At 34.7% G+C, this 20,226-nt stretch overlaps 1 protein-coding gene across 9 annotated transcripts in view; it reads right to left on the reverse strand.

The window, feature by feature from the left end:
• The window catches only part of LOC141930165 (RNA binding protein fox-1 homolog 1), a 920,114-nt gene that overhangs the window by 609,314 nt on the left and 290,574 nt on the right, over positions 1-20,226 (reverse strand). For 8 of the 9 annotated variants that reach the window (XM_074840613.1, XM_074840607.1, XM_074840609.1 and 5 more), the window contains one exon: positions 1,441-1,488. In XM_074840613.1, the coding sequence (XP_074696714.1) occupies positions 1,441-1,488 (48 nt within the window). Of the gene's footprint in view, positions 1-1,440; positions 1,489-3,945; positions 4,024-20,226 lie in introns of those variants that run through there. The other variant, XM_074840628.1, reaches the window with a different exon arrangement.

Consider the following 20,226-nt stretch of genomic DNA (forward strand, 5'->3'; position numbering starts at 1 on the left):
TGTGATAAAGTGGTTTCTAAATTAAAAAAATAAATCTCCTATGTTTGCTTACTATCCTTGTAATTCTCCTACAATAAGCTAGTTCTATTATACACATCAGAGTAAGACATTCAGTGTTGACTTAATTTAAATGCAAGAAATTCAACCTATCTTAGTATAGAGGACTTCAACAATCGGGGAATAGTAACAGCCGCTTGGTCTCTAAGATACAGCATACTTGCTCTTCCAGTTACATTCACAGTTTAGTATGTTAATTGAATTCTTAATACGTTTCTGTATAGCTGAAAATAATTCCCTCACTTCATTCCTGAAAATGTTGAAAATCACTGAAATTCTGAAGAACCTTTATCACGTATCTCAACAAAGCAAATGAATCGTGCTTTCCTGCATTAACTTCAATAGCATTTTATATTGGACTTGTATGATATTGTTTTATAAAATCTGAGCTATCATGAACAACTAAAGTGCTTTTGGTATAATGCTGCTTAATATAACCTCATTTTTATAGCAAAAAGAACTTGACAGCTATTTTCAAAATCAGGAGGAGCTCACTAATGCTCATAGAAAGATGCAGTAGCCAAAACAAGTTTAACAAAAACAACAACAAAAGAATTTTTGGAAAGGTGAGTAATAGAACATTGGTATCACACATTATAGCACAGCTAAACTAATGCTAAATTAAGCATAAAGACATACTGTTTCAAAACATAAATTGAGAGTATTGAGAGTATGCTGTTAGTGCTAGAAGGCAGCTTTCTGCATTGCTCAGTTTAGAGCAGAAACTGATAATACTTCAATTTAAGAATTCCTTCTAAAAATGTAACTTTATTCAAGTATATTCAAGCATACATGCCATAACGTACTGTTTAAAAAACCAAAAGCTAACAAGGTGAAGAACACAGCTGAAAACATATTTTATACTCATTCACAGACTATAAAACTGGAAATAACAGAAGATAAACTTTTTTTAAACATCAACCATTTAGAAGGAAAAAAATCCGTATTAAAGATACTGCTTATAAAGCAAGAAAAAGCAGTCCTTATCTTGCTATTTTACAAATATTTAACATGGTAGGCCAACATTATCATTAACGACATGACACAATGATTTTGTTATTAATGGAAATTAAGAACAGAAAGTGCAACTGCCCTTTAAACTGTTCATAGTTTAATGAAATTAAGATTATAATTCCCTTCTGAACAAGCAGTTATTCAGATTTCCAACAGAAGTATATTTGATAAAGTAAGACTATGTTGTCCCCATTGAAGTTAAAACACAACATAAGGAAAGTTGCTGTTGGAAAACGTTCTAAAACATACATAACATAAAACACCACAAAATAATTCCACATGATTTAAAAAAAAAAAAAATATCAACCAAAAAAACCCACCCCACTTAATAGAGTTGCCTGACAAATTACATTAAAATAAGCCACTTACTTTTCTGTCCTCAGTTTCTACACAGGAACTGCACTCTGCTTTAGTATCCTGAAAAGAAACAGAGAAGACTATGTCACAAAGCATATTGACCAGGGTTGTGGGAATAACTCGAGATGAAGAAAGGGCATCAACGTTTGAAAAGTGGATTTCTCAACCTATTATGCTTTACTAAACTGTTGGTTTTGTATATATAGTATATTTAAATGTATAATGTTTAGTACTATGGCTTTAAGGTTTATTAAACTATTACAAGCATAAACTTTAACACAGGATTGCAACATCACAAAAACCCAAACCTATTCCAATAGAGTGTAGCCAGCCAGTGTAGTTAATTGGTGATGGCAGCTTAAAAAAATATAAAGGTAACCGCAAGAGGAAACAACTGCTCAAACTTCTGCCTGTTCTCAAGAGTGCTTACTAGGACTTGATACGTTGAAGACATTTATGCCTGAATCTCACTGCAACATGCAAGAATAAACAAGCATCCATTTAATATAAATATGTATATATGTATGTGTGTACATATATACACATGCATACACACACACATGTTTTGAACCTATGTTTTCTTCAGGAGTCAAATAAATAATCTTAAACCTAATGACACCCAGGACATGTTCCTTTCATTCCTAAGGTATTTTGACTCTCATTGAACCTTTGAATTTTTGCCAGCAGTCCTGAAGACATGCAGATAATCATTATCACAAAAATTATAGTCTGAAAAACATTTCCTTCTTCACAGTACCCCTTTGTACAACATGTTACTATTGGAAACTGAGTAAGCCAAATATAGTTCAAGTCACTAAACTGTAGACAAGTGACCTATTATGATTTTTCTTTTGTTTTCAACTTTACTTTTCTACTGAGGCTATTCTTGGAAGTTAATTTAGTTTACATACCGCAAGTTTAGAGATTTCTATTGGAAAAAAATTACATACAGCTGAAGGACAATTTTTTGTTAAACGTCAGTCCTTCCCCAACCTCTCACTGAAGCTAGACCTACTCTCATCAGATTTTAAATTACTGGCTAGAGTTACTTCCTACATAAATCCCAAACTACAAATTTAAGGTTGATAGCTAATAGCAGCTCTTATTAAAAATGAAAGCAAATATAATATAAAAAAGTTATGTTTCTTCAATACCATGCCTATTCATCTTAAATGAAGGACTAGTATTATTTCAATGCCAAAGACTTCTTACCTAAGCCATATACCTACAAAATAATTAAAAAAATGAAATCATTCAATCAAGTAAGAGGAATCAATGTTTCCTGAAAAAAATCCTTTCATTCACAGCAAGTTATATTAAATATGTTTTCATTAGGGATATTAAGTTCTCTGTCACTTCTTAAGCAGCATATTGCCAACAAAAATCTTTAATAATTCTAGTTAGTTTCATATATGAATCAATACCTCAGATATTCTTTATATTCAAAACACTTCTCGTGGGGACCAGACTGTACTTCATGGAATGTGACACTCAAAAATTTTCTTTCAAGTGTGACTTACTGGCAGCCAGCCAGTCTCTCACCATGTCTCTCCTCCCATTTGGTGGATAAGGTAATACTACCTCTGCCTACATGGCTGACTTCCTGAGCTTGTTTGGTTATTTATAGTCAGGTTTTCTTGGTGAGTGAGGAAAAAAGCTCAACTGTTTAAAAGCTTTCTGCCTCAGAGGAATGAATTCAAACTTCATAAGCACCAGTTCTCTTCACCTGCTAGCTATGCCCTAAGTCACCTTCTTGAAATAATGGAATGTTCGTTAACATATTTATTGGTTAATCAAAAAAGAATCGTATCTTTTCATATTACCAAGGACAAGTGTGGCTCTATCTCATGTACTGACCTAAATTAACTGAATGCAGAATAAAGGAGCTCCTATCAGATTCTAGTCATAGCTATTACAAACTCTCAGTATGATGAATATGCCTTGTTCAAGACCTAACAGGACTCAAATCCCTTACGCTATGTACTGAAGATTTTAGTTTGCTATTTTGCCAGTATAACTTCCCATTAAAATAAATTGCTAAGAAACCTAAATTCCTAAGCATTCATTACTCAATATGAATTAAAAATGCAGTTTTACCTAGATAAACCAGAATCCATCTCCCCCTCAGCACAGCTTATCTTGCATGGTTGTCTACAACCAGTAAGGCAAAAGGTACAAATTAAGCATGCAGATCAGCTGAAAACAGTTGAGGCCAATCCAGCTGAGATTTTCAATGCTGCAATCAGGAATTAAAGAGACAATGTGCTTGGAAGTTAACTGATACCAGCCATGAGGAAAAGATACAGGCTGAAAATCAAATGACCTAATTTCTATTCTGTGTTTTATCCCTGAACATTAGACAATCATTTCATTTCATAGTTTCTGGTTTTCTATCTAAAGATATGGAAAGTGAATCTTACAAATTAACCCCTGCCCCATTAGCAATGAAAACTACATATGTATGGTTTCAATATTACTGGATATTGAAGCCAGCAAGAAAGAGTGGTATTGGGTTACCTTTGAAATTATGCAAAGTCAGATTGGGGTAAAGAAATAGCTATATGTCTTCAAGAGTAGAGACCCGAATTCAGACTTCTGCACAAGGACAAGGAAAAAAAAAAAAAAATCAGGGTCTACTGTTATTTTACTGTTCCTGGTATTCCAAATATTAATTCTAAAATATTGCCTAAACTTGCTTTAGGTACATTATCAGAGAATAACCTAGATTGTAACAACTATTAAATATATCTTATCATACAAAGCCTGACTTCCTTGTTCAGGGGCCCAACTTAAATGCCTCTACACAAATGCACGTAGTATGGAGAATAAACAAGAGGAGCTAGAGACATGTGCGTGCCTGTAAGGCTACAATCTTACTGGCATCACAGAGATGTGGTGAGATGGCTCCTATGACTGGAGTGTGATGGAAGTGGATTGAGAGTAGCCCTGGGGAGAAGAACTTGGGGGTATCAGTGGATGGAAAACTCTCTATGAACCAGCAACATGCGCTCACAGCCCAGAAAGCCAACCGTGTGCTGGGCTGCATCAAGAGAAGTGTGGCCAGCAAGTCAAGGGAGGGGATTCTCCCCCTCTACTCCACTCTCCTGAGACCCCCCCTGCAGTGCTGGGTCCAGTCTGGAGGCACCAACATCAGAAGGACATGGACCTGCCTGAGCGGGTGCAGAAGAGGCCACGAAGATGCTCGGGGGGCTGGAGCACCCCCCTGTGAGGACAGGCTGAGAGAGTTGGGGGGTTCAGCTGGAGAAGAGAAGGCTCCAGGGAGACCTTAGAGCAGCCTCCCAGTACTTAAAGGGGCTACAGGACAGAGAGGTGGGGAGGGACTTTTTACAAGGGCATATAGTGATAGGATGAGGGGTAATGGCTTTAAACTGAAAGAGGGAAGATTTAGATTAGATGCAAGGAAGAAATTCTTCCCTGTGAGGGTGGTGAGACACTGGCACAGGTTGCCAAGAGAGGTTGTGGCTGCCCCCTCCCTGGAAGGGTTCAAGGCCAGGTTGGACGGGGCTTTGGCCAACCTGGGCTAGTGGAAGGTGTCCCTGCCCATGGCAGGGGGGTTGGAACTAGATGATCTTTAAGGTCCCTTCCAACCCAAACCATTCTATGATTCCTGAACAGGATTCTTCTTTACGAATGGATGAAATCCTCACAAATCCAGACACTCTAATAAAGTATAACTCAGGATACTGACACATTACCTAAAGAAGGACTAAAGTAGAATTCAAGAATCCTCAGTCCAAAGGGGTTAAACCAGTTAAACCAGGTAAAAATGATGGAAGGAGTTAAAAATGTGTACAGTAAAAATTCATGCAGTAGGTGAAGAAGAAATAATAGGAGACAATAATGAGTCTGTTTAAAAATCAATAAATTGAAAATTTCTTAGCTGAATAATGAACTGTAATTTGCAACAGGTTTTTTTTAAAAACAATTGTAGTAGTTTGTCACTTCTGTAGAAACAGTTATGAGTTGCTTGTTGTGCATCTCATGTCTCTAGAAAGTCTATATTTGATACCAGGTGTAACTGAACTCAGACAGACTTTATCTTTGATTGACAAGAGTATTTCATGTTAGGGACGTGCATGCATATCTCAGCCTTTAATTGTCCAAGCAAAACAAACCAATTTTTCTGAAACAATTAGTGTTATAATTCCTTAAACTAGTGAAGTTATTGGTTTAATCAAATATATATTTAAATATAAATATTTGAGTACACATCATCTACATCCTAGATATACCTGTTTTAAAGAAAAAATATACACAGAAACTAAGCTTTAAAAAAAAAAAAATCATCAAAATGAATCATCTGTCAATCTCAGAGCAAGGGAAGAAATCCAAATGTTCTTCTCTAAGAGACATCTGTGCTACTTTTTATAAGTGCAAAATGACAAAGCACTGTCATTTTACTCTGAGTATTGCAAATTTCCCAACTGTATGAAGTAGTCGAGATTAAGAAGCACCATTGCTGGAAAGCAAGTGTAAAATCCTATAGATTTGAACAATACATGAGGCACTTTAACACTGTTACATCACAAAAAAGAAGTTCAAAAACATTATTTGAATTTCTAACATTTTCTTTTTCATGTGAAAGTTACGAAATGTAAAAGGCAAACAGAATTCATATGTACACACACTGTTTCCATGGCCTGTATCAGAAGGAGGAAAGATGAGACTCTGGAACTTTAATTAAAGTATATCCTCAATTGTTTTTGTCTGTAATATGGAGAACGGTCAGTAGGTGGAAGCAAATAACCTTGTAAAATCTTGTTCAACTTTTCCCATGAAAGATAAATCTATTGCGCTGACCAGGCTGGTCAGGTATTTGACACATATCCTTGGCATCCCAACAAGTGTTAATACAAATTATGTCTTTTCTTCAGAACACTTGTTTCCAATTTCATCAAAAGCCTGTAGATTTAGAAATAAAAGGGGTATGGGGTTTTGTTTCAGGTTTAAAATTTTTAAAAGTGAAACAGATTCCTTTTAATGACTAAAGCATATATAAAGGTAACCTGATGTTAAGGAAAACAAGAATATATATATATATATAAAAAAAAATTAAAAACTACACAGTCAAATTCTAGGTTATTGATTTTTCTGGATATTTTTATTAAGTGCTTAAATATATCAAAGCCCTGAATTATTGAGGAAAATACTTAATCTTTTTCACTATCCATTAGCCATTATATTTCATTATTGCTGCTAACAAACAGGCTGCCAGCAGAAAAATTCATTTGAATTTCATATGAGTTGCATTTTATCCATCCCAGAGAACAAATTAAGCACACAGTAATACTTACTGAAGAAGAAAATAAATGAAAAATGAAACCTTAGAATGTGACGTTCAAGTCTTTACTAAGTTTGTCCCCAGCAAATGAAGAACTCATGCAGAAGCCTCATCAAATTAAGAAACCAATTCCAGGATTTTAATGGCTTCAACAGTGCAATGTGAAATATGTAAGAGAAGAGCTTTATTTATGAAAGCAGTAGCTTCATCTCTGTTTACTAACATTCCTGGACTAACAGAAGCTTGTGCCTACAAGCACAAACCAGGAGAAGACTTTATCTTTCGTCTCATGGTTGTTTGGAGTCAAAAAGGAAATCTATCTGATCAGGGATTTAAAATCAAGCTGCTTAAGATTTTGGGGAGCTTACTTGTTTCTAGCTAAAAGTAGACAGACTTTAAGAGGAAGGTTTACAAAACTCTTTGAAACTGAACTGACAAATTTTATCATAAAAAATTACTGCTTGTAAAAATACTGCTGTATTTTTAATGTAGATTTGAAGGGACTCTTGTGTGTGCCCTCCCACATACCCACCCACCATCCGGCTGTGTAAGTGGATACCCACTCTCTTCTTTCTTCTGATTCTAGTGTTTTGCTTATGTTCATTTACACCTTTCAAGGCTGTCAAGAGCTGAAAACTTTTTGCCCCAAAAAAGCTTGACTTTTTTCATTAATAAAACTTGTTTGAGGAAATGGGTACCACTTGCTGATAAAGCTTTATGGACTGGTGTGTATGAAAATTTCCCACTTCTTTTCCTCTTCATTCTCTCAACTTTGTAAGTTACTTGTCCTTCTCCTAAATACACTCCAAATACTTGAAGATGCAAAGACACATCTCTCCACAGCACAGAAAGCAAGCCTTTGTGTGCCACACAACTCACCTAATTTCTCCAAACATATGTTTTCATTAGTCCAATGATGCAAAATTACCTGAGCGTAAATCTTCTGCCTATGTCCTTAGATCATCACAACTGCACAAAATAACATAAAAAATATGTAGCATTTTCTGAAAAGATGCATTAATTTTAAGACACGAATCTTTCATGTAGATATCTATAGGAATTTGCTTCTGAAGCCTAGAAAAATATCAGCTTAAAACTTAATTTGGGGGCTAGTAAATATTTAATTTTCAAAGATGTCAATACAAATTTACATTAGATAAAGTTATTAGTTTGAACAGCACAAAAACATTTAATTTTCCTATATATAACATAATTTTGATCTACAGGTCAAATCTGAAACTCCTTTTCTATATGGTCCTCTACTTCTAAGGCTGAAAGTTGCCATGCTCAATTCAAAAAGCAACACAATCGCATCTGAATCCATCTTCAGTTTCAGATGCAAAGTGGGAAAATATATGCAACTTCTGTTTTCTAGTTTGTGTGCAATTTTCTAAAGAATCCTTTGAAAATCTCATTATATTTAATTTTTAACTGATTTGGAAAAAAAGTGCGACTTCAGGAGCACATTCATGTTAACCACCATCACGAGAATTTTCAAAACTGTAAATTTTAGCAGTTTTAAACTGTTAAAACTGAATTTTTAAACTCTAAATGTTACTTATCTAATAATATCCCCTTAGGTGTCAAGTGGATCAATAGCCACATAAATATGAGTATATTTTAAGCCACTGAAATCTAGGTGATCAATATATATTCCTGACAAAACCAAAATAAGAGCTGTTGATAGAGCTGCCAGTGTGGTTTCAACACAGACTACACACTAGGTAAGCTGAGTAAGACAACTGGCATTACATACCCAAAGTGCCGGTGCAATGTTTATAGAAAGCAATCTAATTTGACAGTTCAGGATTTCAAATTAACAACAGCATAAGGAGACAACTGGATTCCAGGAGAAATTTATCTTTTTTAGCCTGGTTTCTTAAAGTAAACAAGCATATAAAATCATTTTGTACCTCAAGTACCTCAACACCTTTAGAATATATTTGTTAAGTTCAGCCACATCTGACAGGGAAATAGAAGCCCACTAGTTATTATGTTCCTGTATTTTTCATAAGTTAGTGGCTGAGTAAAAGGAAAAGACCAAACATTACTTGCAAAACCAGCCACTACAGCAGCTGTTAAAAGACCTCAAAGAGATCTGAGGACGCTGGGATGGGGAGGACCCATTATGTGAAGTCAAGATACTGAAGTTGCTGCTGGGAAAGGAGCCCATGTTTTTTGAGTGGGGACTCTGAAGACACAGAGTACAAATCCGTAATAAAACTATTTCAGTTAAGTCTACTGTTCACAAAAATAACTGACTTCAAGACCGAAGAGGATTTTTGTTGAAGTTTTGAACAGAGTTCAGTCACTTTTGGGCTACATACTGATAAAAAGTAAACATAAATTTTAACTGAGAGCAAATTTTCAAGCTTACAGAGTGTCAGGAAAGAAATTCCTTAATCAAAGAAGGTGTATGATGACTGCAGTACTAAGAAAGTAGGTGCCCATAAAATTAAGTCTCTGTGAAAATGGTTTTTTTTTTTTTTCTTTGCTATTACACTAAACTTTTGATTCAGTCACAAAAGGTTGAGTTTTATGTTTTTAATATATATTCATAAAAGGTCTATCTCCAAGCAGTAAAAACAGTTACGCTCATAATAAACTGGTTATGTATTCACTATATTTTTTTTGAGCAAAAAAGCAAAAAATGATTTCATATTGGAATCAAGGCTTCCCTGCATGAACAACCCACAAGTATTGTCACTTCTACCCTTCCGATTCTCTCCCTCATCCCACTGAGGGAGAGTGAGCGAGCAGCTGGGTGGTGCTTAGCTGCCTACTGGGGTTAACCCACAACAATCACAAATTAATTATTTTTCAGCTTCTACCTATTCACAAGTGTGACAAGTAGTCAGGTCACAAATTATTTGGTGCTTCACATATGGAAACTTATTTCAACTTCCTGGCATACCTCTGCATCATTACACTAGTAAGAATGTGGTAACAAAGGCATGAGTGAAGACTCTATCCAAAGGACTATTCTTATCATGAGCAAATTAAAAAGAAGCTCTGAGGACAACAGCTATTGCTTTAACATCCAAGAGAAATAAAGAATTTAACTAGAGCCTCAGGCAGCAAGCTTGTAAAATTTAGAATGGCCACAGCTTTGAGTTGTTTTCTTATCAACCAATAGTCAGATCTTTTGTTGTTGCTGGCCACAAGAAAGTGACTGAGATGCGATTCCTTCTTCTATGCCCAGTGTAGGGTATCCAAGACCAGTTTCCTTTGAAATATCTGCCAAGCTATACTATGATAAAGACATCAGAACCCATTTATTTTCCAAATGTTTTTAGGAACCTCATAGTTAAAAAGATACTGGTCACATAGGAGCCCTGAAAGGCTCCTATGCATCTCTCCATGTAATACTGTATAGTATGTGAAGATACTTCAGTACACAACTGAAAAATAATAGCTACTGTATTTGTTTTAAAACTGATGTACGTACAGACTGGCAATTTTTTTCCCCCAAAAGATGTGTATGAAGGATGAATGCATGAAATGAGCTACAGGATTTGGAAGAGAGAAGTGCCAAAATAATCTTAAAGCAAAAGGTCAGTGTAACAAGAAGTTAATTTACAAATGGATTTGGATCCATCAAAAAATAAGAAAATCATTTTCTTCCTCCTTTTCTTAAACTAGTAGAGAAATGAAAGGAAGAACCTAGCCATCTAAATGCTATTTTTCTAAGGTTATTATCTTTATTAGTCTCATAATCTGCAATTTCTCACTCACTAGACAGGTTAAGTCATCTATTCAATGGAGAAAATCCAGTAGGAACGAAGTATCAAGCATCATACTATGAATTTTAGGAGCTGTACAGGAATGAAACCTCAAATGAACCTCTATAGCTCTCATCTTCCCTCATGTCTAAACACAAAGCTTTTCTGCTTAAATGCACCAATGATGAACTGAGCCTTCAGCTTTAGGCTGCAGGCTCTCTACCATACTGGATAAGATAAGAAGTTCATCTACCTTAAAACCATGTCTCGCACTGAAACGCCTATACTCTCTCTGGGGCACTGATTGCTAAGACCGTTCTTTGACTCCTGAAGGCCTGAATCAGAGCCCTGGGAATGGAGTAATAAAGAAGTCAGACAGTCAGAAAGTAGTCTGCAGCAAAGGCTTAGGGAAGGTGTATAAAGTCTTCTGTGCAATGCATGTATACACATGGGTACTGTTCTACCTCAGAACCCTCTGTAGCAAGGCAGAGATATGGTAACTAGGTTCTAAATACAAGCAGTTGAGGTACACACTGAGCTAGTAGCTGTTTCAGGCCATTTAATAACCAGGAGATTTTTATCTTATGAACTCATCCGTTCTGTTTTTGAAACTCCTCATACTTTTGCCCTCTGAAATATCCCACTGCAATTCCACAGTTTAAATACATGTTATATGGAAGAACACACCCTTTTGTTTGCTTTTATTTTGCTAATCAAAATTTGTTCGGACGTCAACAGTTATTCTTTTCACCAGTGAAAAAGTGAACACTTATACCACTGTTTAAAATGCTTTAGAGAGGTGTCTCTCTCAAATGTTAGAATTCATACCAAGAAATATTTCTCAATCTTAGGGACAATCCTTTGTCTTTTTGGTAATAATCTTCAATTATTTGACACTTCATAAAATTTGAATGTTCCAGTTTAATTAATAAAGTAGGTGATGTGTTGAACCAGGAAAAAAACAGTGCCACATTTCTTTCAAAATTCTATTTAAAAGACTGTCTTATCAAATCTGATGGCATTATTTTTTAAAAAAAAATCTACAGAAAAATAAAGGATTGCATATTCTGAAATGCCAACTCAGCAGGGCCAAAGGAATCTGAGAGACAAAAAGTACATCAGAGCTTTGATCACCCACCTCCTAACTCCACATTACATTTTTTTATATGTTCTTTCTACATTATAGGCTAAATACGCACCTCTGTGCTTCTTAAGAAGTTTTACTTCCAGTTTCATCAAGTTACCCAAGCATGAATATGAATAGTATCTACGCTGCACAATTTAAAACAGAGTAAAATAGAGCCAGTAGATCAGTTTCAAGAGCTAAAAAATTGATTACATCAAAACCAATTTTTGATGGAGCACAAATGGCACTGTTCCTGTACTCAGAACATTTCCTTGATGAATTATGGTAAGTATAATTGCACACATTTCCCTTAAACTAAAAAGTTGTTAGAATCACATTATAGCAGAAAAGCATATTTCTCCCTCTTTCTGTATAAACCAGGTTAATACACTTTTATTACATCTGGTAAATTTTTTAAATTACTTTTTGGCAAGACCAATTTAAAATTTCTGATCCTAATATACTGAAACTTTTCTTTGAAGACTGAACACAAATTCTGAACCTTAAAGGAGCTTCTGCTAATTAATCCTACCATAATTTAACCCAAGATGGGTACACAGAGCATAAGCTGACAGGTGATATATGCTTCCTATTTTGCTGTTCATATAACCATTAACAATAACTATAATAGAGCACATGAATGATAACGACCAAATACTCATTGAACTGTAAAATCCAATACTCTTCACTAAGGTGGGGGGGGATCTATTAAAAAATTTGTGCCTCAACTAATAGTACTATACATAGCTTGTCAACTTGGCAAACAACGTGCCCAGAAGCTGTGTGTTTCTTCTTTATGAATGCAAGGATCTTACTGGGGGTAGCTCTAATTATAATAATACTTATGTATTAAAATGAGTGAAAAGAACCACTGTTTTAATGTAAATAGGCTGAAACTTTTCTATCTAACAAACTGTGCTAAGTAAGTGAAGAAAAATGATTTACAACCCAAATCAGAGAAGGTGTTTTAGTTGGTATCCTGCCAATTAACGAGCTTCTGATTTTATTTATACAAGGATATCAAATTACAAACACTCATAACAGCTGTACACTCATAAAACTTGCATTTCTCTTTGATTTTAAGGCAAATTTCAGGGCTGAAATCTTAACTGCAACTTAAATGATAACCAAAATTCCAAATCAAATTGTACCTTCACTATATTCAAACAAGAAATAGGAGGTCCCATGGTATTGCTAAGTTGTTTAAACTTTATCAAAGTGATCACTGCAGTGTACTGACGTACTTTAATGTGCTGATCCAAAACACAAGGAATAAGCATGAATGCATTTCATATAATTAGCAGATTAAAGTCCACATTCTTTGTTACAGTAAGACCAAATGCTTAAATTCCCTCATCAAAGAACAGTATTTTCATTATATATTTTAACCCTGTATTATAAAACAAAGAGTGATCTTTTAACAATAAATTCCGTAGCATCAGCACTGAGCCCCCTAGGTCTCATTTGCTATAGCTATGCTTTTATCAAGTAAAAACAGGACTACAAGACCACTAATACATCCTCTGGAAGAAAATCATTATATATACTCTTCTAAAACAGAAGGAAAAATATTATTATATCTTGTCATAGCTGAACACAAACAAAAGAATTATAGTAGTATCTTCCACTAAAATAAAGCTGATGTTCTTTAAAACATGCATACTTAAACACAAACATAATTAACTGCTTTGCAACCCTCGCTGAAGACTGAAAGGATCCTAAATCGGCTTTATTAGAATAAAATATATTTTTATCAAAATAAAAAAATATTAAATGCATTTATAAGATAATTTGTTGGAAATTCTGATTTTTTAGAAGAATTACAGGTGTATTAGTATAAAATTGGGAAAAAGAGACTTTTTTTGGTCACTGGTTTTATATAGTCTTACTTTCAGGTTTTTGTTTAAACATATGACAGTTTTAAAGGTTATCCTTAAAAACATTTGAGTCACACAAACTCTCTCTTGCATTATCTATTGTTTCACGAATGAAGTGTTATAAATAGCAAAGTAAAAATAATGTTATTATTAAAGCAAAACAGAAAGTTGTTAGCATGACCAACGTTAACTAAAGGAATCCTGATATAGTTATTTCCTTTCGGAATTCCTGGAATGCTGTGGAATTGCAGTCATAACTAGTAAATGTTTTAAAAGATACTTAGTAAAACTGATCGATAATGAAGAATTTTCAAGTAAAATAATGTAAAATCTGCTACCAGTTTTGTTTCCTTGTTTCTGTAGGTTTAAATTCCCACCAACTAGAAAGCATTTATTTTTGCTGCTTCTGGATTTTTGACTGCTTAAACTGATTAAATAAGTAATTTCATAATTGTTTTTAATATGTTCAAAATAACACCTAAAACTGTGGTTAATTTTACAATACAAATACTGAAAATCACCATCACCATTTACAGTGTAATTGCTATTACTGAGCCTAATGATTATTAACGATGCAGCCAGAGAAATACATTCTATAAAATGATGTGATGATAATTGAATGATAATATTTAGTAAATTATACCAGATATTTTCCAACTACTAACATTTTGTTCACTACATCAGGCCAGAAAAAAACACTTCTTAACATAGTATAATGATACAGTAAAGCCAACATCAAGTTGATGTTCAAAAGATCAAAATAAGCTTCAGAAAAGCAGATCCAGTTCAAGGTTTTCTATGGAATTCCAGATGAACACTTAGATTCTGTATCAGCTCTACTCCACAAAACATTGTCTGTGCTGGCCAATTCAAAATGCTAAGATTTAAAATTTAATTAATGAAGAAAGGTTCAAAAGACCAAGTCAGCCCATATCAAAACTATCAAAGACTCCAGAGGACTATAATCAAACAACAGATGAAGCATACGTGATCTCCTTCTTTTGTCCTCAGACCTCCTGCAATGCTGAAAAAATGAAACAATAACAAAAAAGCACTTGCAAAATTAGCTACACAAATGTGCACGTCTTTTGAAGGCTTCAGTTAACCATACTTTACATAATTCCCATCTGGTATCCTCCAAAGCAAAAATAACAGTATTCTCAGTTGTCACTCATGGCAACTACTTTATCGGCAACTGAGTGCTACTTTTAAAGAATGTCAAAGTGCAAAGGGAACTCCATAAGAAAAGGTAAGTACAGAGGGAGGTTTTGATCAACAGGTTGATTTCTTCGTATGTGAGACTAGTAAAGATCATGAAACATTTTTCAGATTCTAAATCTGACTAGAAAATTATCATAGATAATTTATGGACAATTCAGTAACCACATAAAAACTTAATCTAATACATATAATATCCAAACCCAGTATTTAAATAACAGTACAGGGTAGAAGGAGGCAGTAATGACAGTAAGAATGATAATACTCCCTGTATTTCAACAGATGCAGAAACTCTAACATCCTGAACGTAGAGCGCACAGGGTATGTGACTGTGAGCCAAAAGCACAGACTGAGAGATCCACCAGGACTGAGCAAGGACAGAAAGCTAAAGTTTCTGTAGCCCAACGTCTAGAAACACCTTTCCCAGTCTAACTTCTTTTTGCTCCAAGTTCATAAAATACATTCCATACAACTGAATTTGCAGAGTAGGCCCTCAAAATTGAAGTCATACACAGGATTTCTGACAGGTGAAGAAAAGCCTCAAGAACTGCATTTGCACTTTTGATACACCCAAGTAATAATAAAAAAAGCACCAGTGTCAAAGCTCAGAGCGAGACTAAGCAATCTTGCTAATCTCTGAAGCTGCTGCAGTCTTTCTTTCTTGAAGTTTTCCATACCTGCCTCCCCAGCTGGTATTTTGGCTATCCACCACCATTTCATCCATGTTCTCAACTATACCGTGCTCTACAAAACAGTATTTCTTGTTACAACAACCTCGGCTTTTCACATTACTCTATGAGAAAAAAGGGCTATTTTTTTTCTACAAGATTTTTAAGATGAAGTAACAACTCTACATTCCAGAAATAAAAATCACAATGACTACAAGCCTTAAATCATCTTTCTTTACTAGAGCGGCCATACAACGTCTTTGCTAATGCTATCCCACTATGGATGTTTAAAATCTATAGCAAAGAGAAGAAGCTTAAGTATCTTTAGCTTTCCTTTATTCTCATTTCTGATTTGGATAACTAAAAAAGAGTTTGCAATGCTTGTTTGTAGACATTGCACACTACAATGATGAACAATGATTTACTTTGTATATTCATGACTTACTCTTTGAGTTCAATTTTGGTACTAAGTATGTTGTTTTATTGTACTCGCAAGTCAGTTTTAAGCTTATTAATGACCACAGAAAATATACTGAATAAAAAGCTGTGAATATGACTTAACTGTTTCAAGGAAGAAGAAATTGGGAAAATTACAGTCTACAAGAGTAAAGAAGAGTATTATTTTATCTACTTTAGAATACACCATATGTTTATATCCTGCACTGAAATGTTAGCAATCATGAGACTGTGATGATGCCTTAGTTAACTGCTGTTATATTTTTACAACTATACTCTTTGAGAGAGAAATGATTTGTTTATTTGAAACTAGAAAAAAAATTTCCAACTCCACATCCAGAAATACCAGATAGGTTCAAGCCTAGAGAGATCAAGTAGACTTGAATGGAAGTTATTCAGAAAATAGTATATTGGCTGATAGATAAAATCAGTACCTGGTAATTAAGGAATTACAAGGCATTAATAATAACACCACAAACATCATGAACTGAGACGCAGGAGAATAAGGCTTGTTCATCTATGAGAAGACTTGTACACGCATACAGATAGACCTCGGTCTGGACACGATGTAGACAAACAAATGCATACACACTCAACATTATAGTGATAACAGTGGAGATTCAAAGCTATGTTTGAATGCAATGGAATAGAAGGCGAGAAAAGCAAGATAGTATGGTTTATATTTGTATATTAAAATTGTCAGTAGGAAAAGGAAGTAACAGAACGGCCTGCAGAGAAATTGTATAAACTGGGATGCCTAAATGCTGAAGATAGGAGATGGGAGAACTGGCCTCCTGGCTCAAGAGTAGTAACCTAAATATATAGATGAAATGTTTCCATATTCAAGAAAAGTACTATAACACACTTGTTAATAAAAAAGAAATTACAGTAATGCTACTATTTTCAGCTTTACCTGCTGTCATAGTTGCACTAACCACCATAAACACAGAACAAGAGTAACGCCAAGTCCCTGTACCAAAGGTTAACATTTCAAATATTGCCCTGAACAACTAAAAAGACAAACAAAAGGAAAAAAATAAACTCACCAAATTCAGCATCATGAAAAGAAAGGTCCTTTTCTTGGGAGCTTCTTGGGTTAGGTGAAGCTTCTCCACAGTCCTTGCTTAGCCTATGAGTTCTTTTTTAACCCCCCCGGTAACTTAGTGAGGGACAAAGCTTACAATAGGAGAGACAAAAAAGACATGCTTTTTCTGGGGGAGAATAAAATTAGCACACACTTCTGCAGCACACATTCCCAGCTGCGCAACTCCAAGTTGGATCAGGGCTGCAGCTATCTTTATGCAACTGCAAGCCAGACAGAATCCTTTCAATTCCGTACAGTATGGCATATCCCAAACATTCCGAAAGTATGTTGAGAACCTGCAATCACAAAATCTCAGATGCTTAAATATCTGAACAGTTATGTGACATTGTCAATTCTAGGAATCCCTCAGATAAGCAAAGTACATTCCAGAGGTCTATTTGTCAGGTAACACTGGAAGACTGTGACTTCAGTCAATTGTTAGTAGAGCAAGTAAACAGATTTGATCAACCCTCTTCTGAAATTTAGAAGAAATTCAGAAATATTGCAAATATTTCAGCATAACCACTGAAAAGGAAAACTTATAGTGACACAGGCTCTGGTTCAAAGAAGCTGAAAAAAGGTGACTTTCAAGGATCTATTAGTGTAACTTTAAGGGTGATATGCACTACAGCTCTACAACAGCATAGGACCAAAGAGATCACCATTCTGGTACTGTAGAACAAGTATAGGAACTTAGTGCAACTGGAAACTCTCCAGCTGTTTCTGAGATCTCTCAGAAATACAGGGTTGCTTCTGAACACTTCAGGCAAGCACATCAGCAAAAATCTCTCCACTGGCCTCAGCACAACTGGCTGGTCTGTTCTGTCTGGAAGGGACAACATTCTCCTTTAAACCGCTTCTTTGTGGGCTGTTCATCAGAACTGAAGGCATTAACTTCCCCTTTTGCTAAAATACGTTGCCCAGGCAGGAAAGTCTACCCCAGTCAGTAAAAACTTTATATAATTTAGTACCTAATATAATTCAGCATACGGTGCCTTGCTGCATTTGGGATTACTTCAGGCCAGAGGCATACATTGTAAATCTTCTAGAGGACAAGTCAGTGAGAAAACAACTTACAACAGCCTTGTGACTTAAATTACCCTTTACATATTGAAAACAGCCGAACAGTAGAAAACTAAATTAGTTGTAATTTGAAACATTATTAGAATAACACCTTTAAGGCCTTTTATTTCAAGAAGAAACATTTCAGAGATAATGAAGTATGCACGGTTTAGTATGCATGGTTTCAACAAACTTCAATATGGGGTATTAAAAAGATACAGTAAAAGCTAAAAATTCAGTACATTCAGAAAACCCACCACCATGTTTGAATGTGGGAATGCATGGCCACAGCAAGGAACAGCAGAAGTATGCTTACACCAAACTGTTTTTTAAAGTTACTGATACAAATATCCACTATTTCTTTTCATTTATGCATTAATGTTTTGCTGCAAAACCAACAGCTGCTTCTGATTACTCACATGAGTAGTTTCCTAAAATTAATGATAAACCCAAAAGACATAACTGTTTCATTAATATAACCTGTGCTTAAAGTCACTAATATCTAAAGTGTGAGCACAGAATTCCAAGCTATGAACATAAAACTGAACTAGAAATTCAACTGTCACGCACTCTAAAAAATATTAATAGTGTTAGATTTGTAAGAGCAATGAAAATACAGAGGAAGCACTAGCAAAAAGTGGATGTTTACCTACTCTTCTGTTTATAATTACTGTGAATCATCATGTCCCCAAACACGTAGTAAAAAGTTGGATTCTTTATACCTCACTGATCTCTCTGTATAGCCATAAATGATGTAATGTGATACTGGCATGACTGCATCTTGCTACTTGTAGACTTGAAGATTTAGATTAGCAGATTTCTCTCAGACATATTTTCTAGCTATAGACACATCTGTGTGGAAAAAAACTGTCTTGAAAGATACTTGGATATAAAAAGAATATTAAAAGATATGAAAAGAAGTTGTCCTTAGCAAAGAGGTTGGGTAGAGCACATCACATGAAAAAGACTAGCATTGCTCTTACCATCTGGGGGACACACAGTTTTTGAAATATAATTGAGAATTTTTAGAGCATTTAATACGAATAGATCACTTCATACTTTAGGTAAAAAATATTTAAAGTTCTAAAATATGCCATTGCACCACTGAAAATGAATTCAAACCAGATATATTCATGAAGTACTTATTATGACAAAATTTTCAAGTCACTGCATAAAAGTACAGTGCAATTCAGCATTTTATTATATAATAAAAATGTGCAAATATAAAAACAGTCATAAGTTCTAAGACAATCATATGTAAAAAAGACTCTGATTAACTACTTATTACCTACAAACCTAGCTATGTTTTTATACATTAAATTTATCCCAAAAACTTAGTTAAGTTTATATCTGCATTAACTTATTTTTCTCATTAGAATAAAGCACTAAAAAATGTTGCTAGCCAGTAAGATCGAGCATTTCTCTAGGAAAGCAAGCAAAAAAGCATAGATTCAAAACAAGTTTAAAACAAGAAAATAACTGAATACAAATTTAGTTTGCTGATACAATTATAAATATTATGAACAACTGTTAGTCTGATAGGACAGTTAATATTTTTCACTGTTTCAAATTATTGAAAGACTGAGTCTAATTTTTTCTACCTCATGTCTCATTAAGGACAATGTTCTCAGTCTTTCAGTACCTTAATAAAATATTTACGTATCTTCTCATTAGCAAGAAGATGAGTATTAAAAGGTACCTGTCAGAATACTAATCTAAAGATATCCCATTCCAATTACTTATTTTTCCTTGCAGAGAACTGTAACCTTCTGGACAAACCAAACTCTATCTGCAAAAGCAAGGCAAAAAGGTCAAAGTCTGTTCCACAGCTATCACTTCCTACCAAAAGTTAGCCTTCTCCCTTGGCATATCATGAATTATGATCTCCCTTGGCATATCTCCCATTGCTATCTCTCCATTGATATGCCTATCTCCCTTGGCATATCAAAACCAGATTAAGGTAAACAGACAGCATGTACTCTTATCCCAGCATAAAAATATCAAATAGATGCTTAACCAAGAAAAGTGATTGGACTTCACTTCTTTTTTACCCTAAATTTAGAGTGTATGTATATTCTAAAAGCTCCAGAACGATCCTGTTTTTTAAAATGAAATGCACAAGCAACATTCATTAGACAAAACTAGAAGCTGCTACAGCTTGCTTTTTGTTTTGCCATGAAACTGTTCAGTATATAGTTCACACTTCTTAATCACTGAAAAACTGTATCACTTTTATTCTTCTGTAGGAAAAATATTGATCATTTAAAATCAGAGAGAAGGCTT

Source organism: Strix aluco, chromosome 15 (genome assembly GCF_031877795.1).
Source record: "Strix aluco isolate bStrAlu1 chromosome 15, bStrAlu1.hap1, whole genome shotgun sequence".
Classification (NCBI taxonomy): Eukaryota; Metazoa; Chordata; class Aves; order Strigiformes; family Strigidae; genus Strix; species Strix aluco.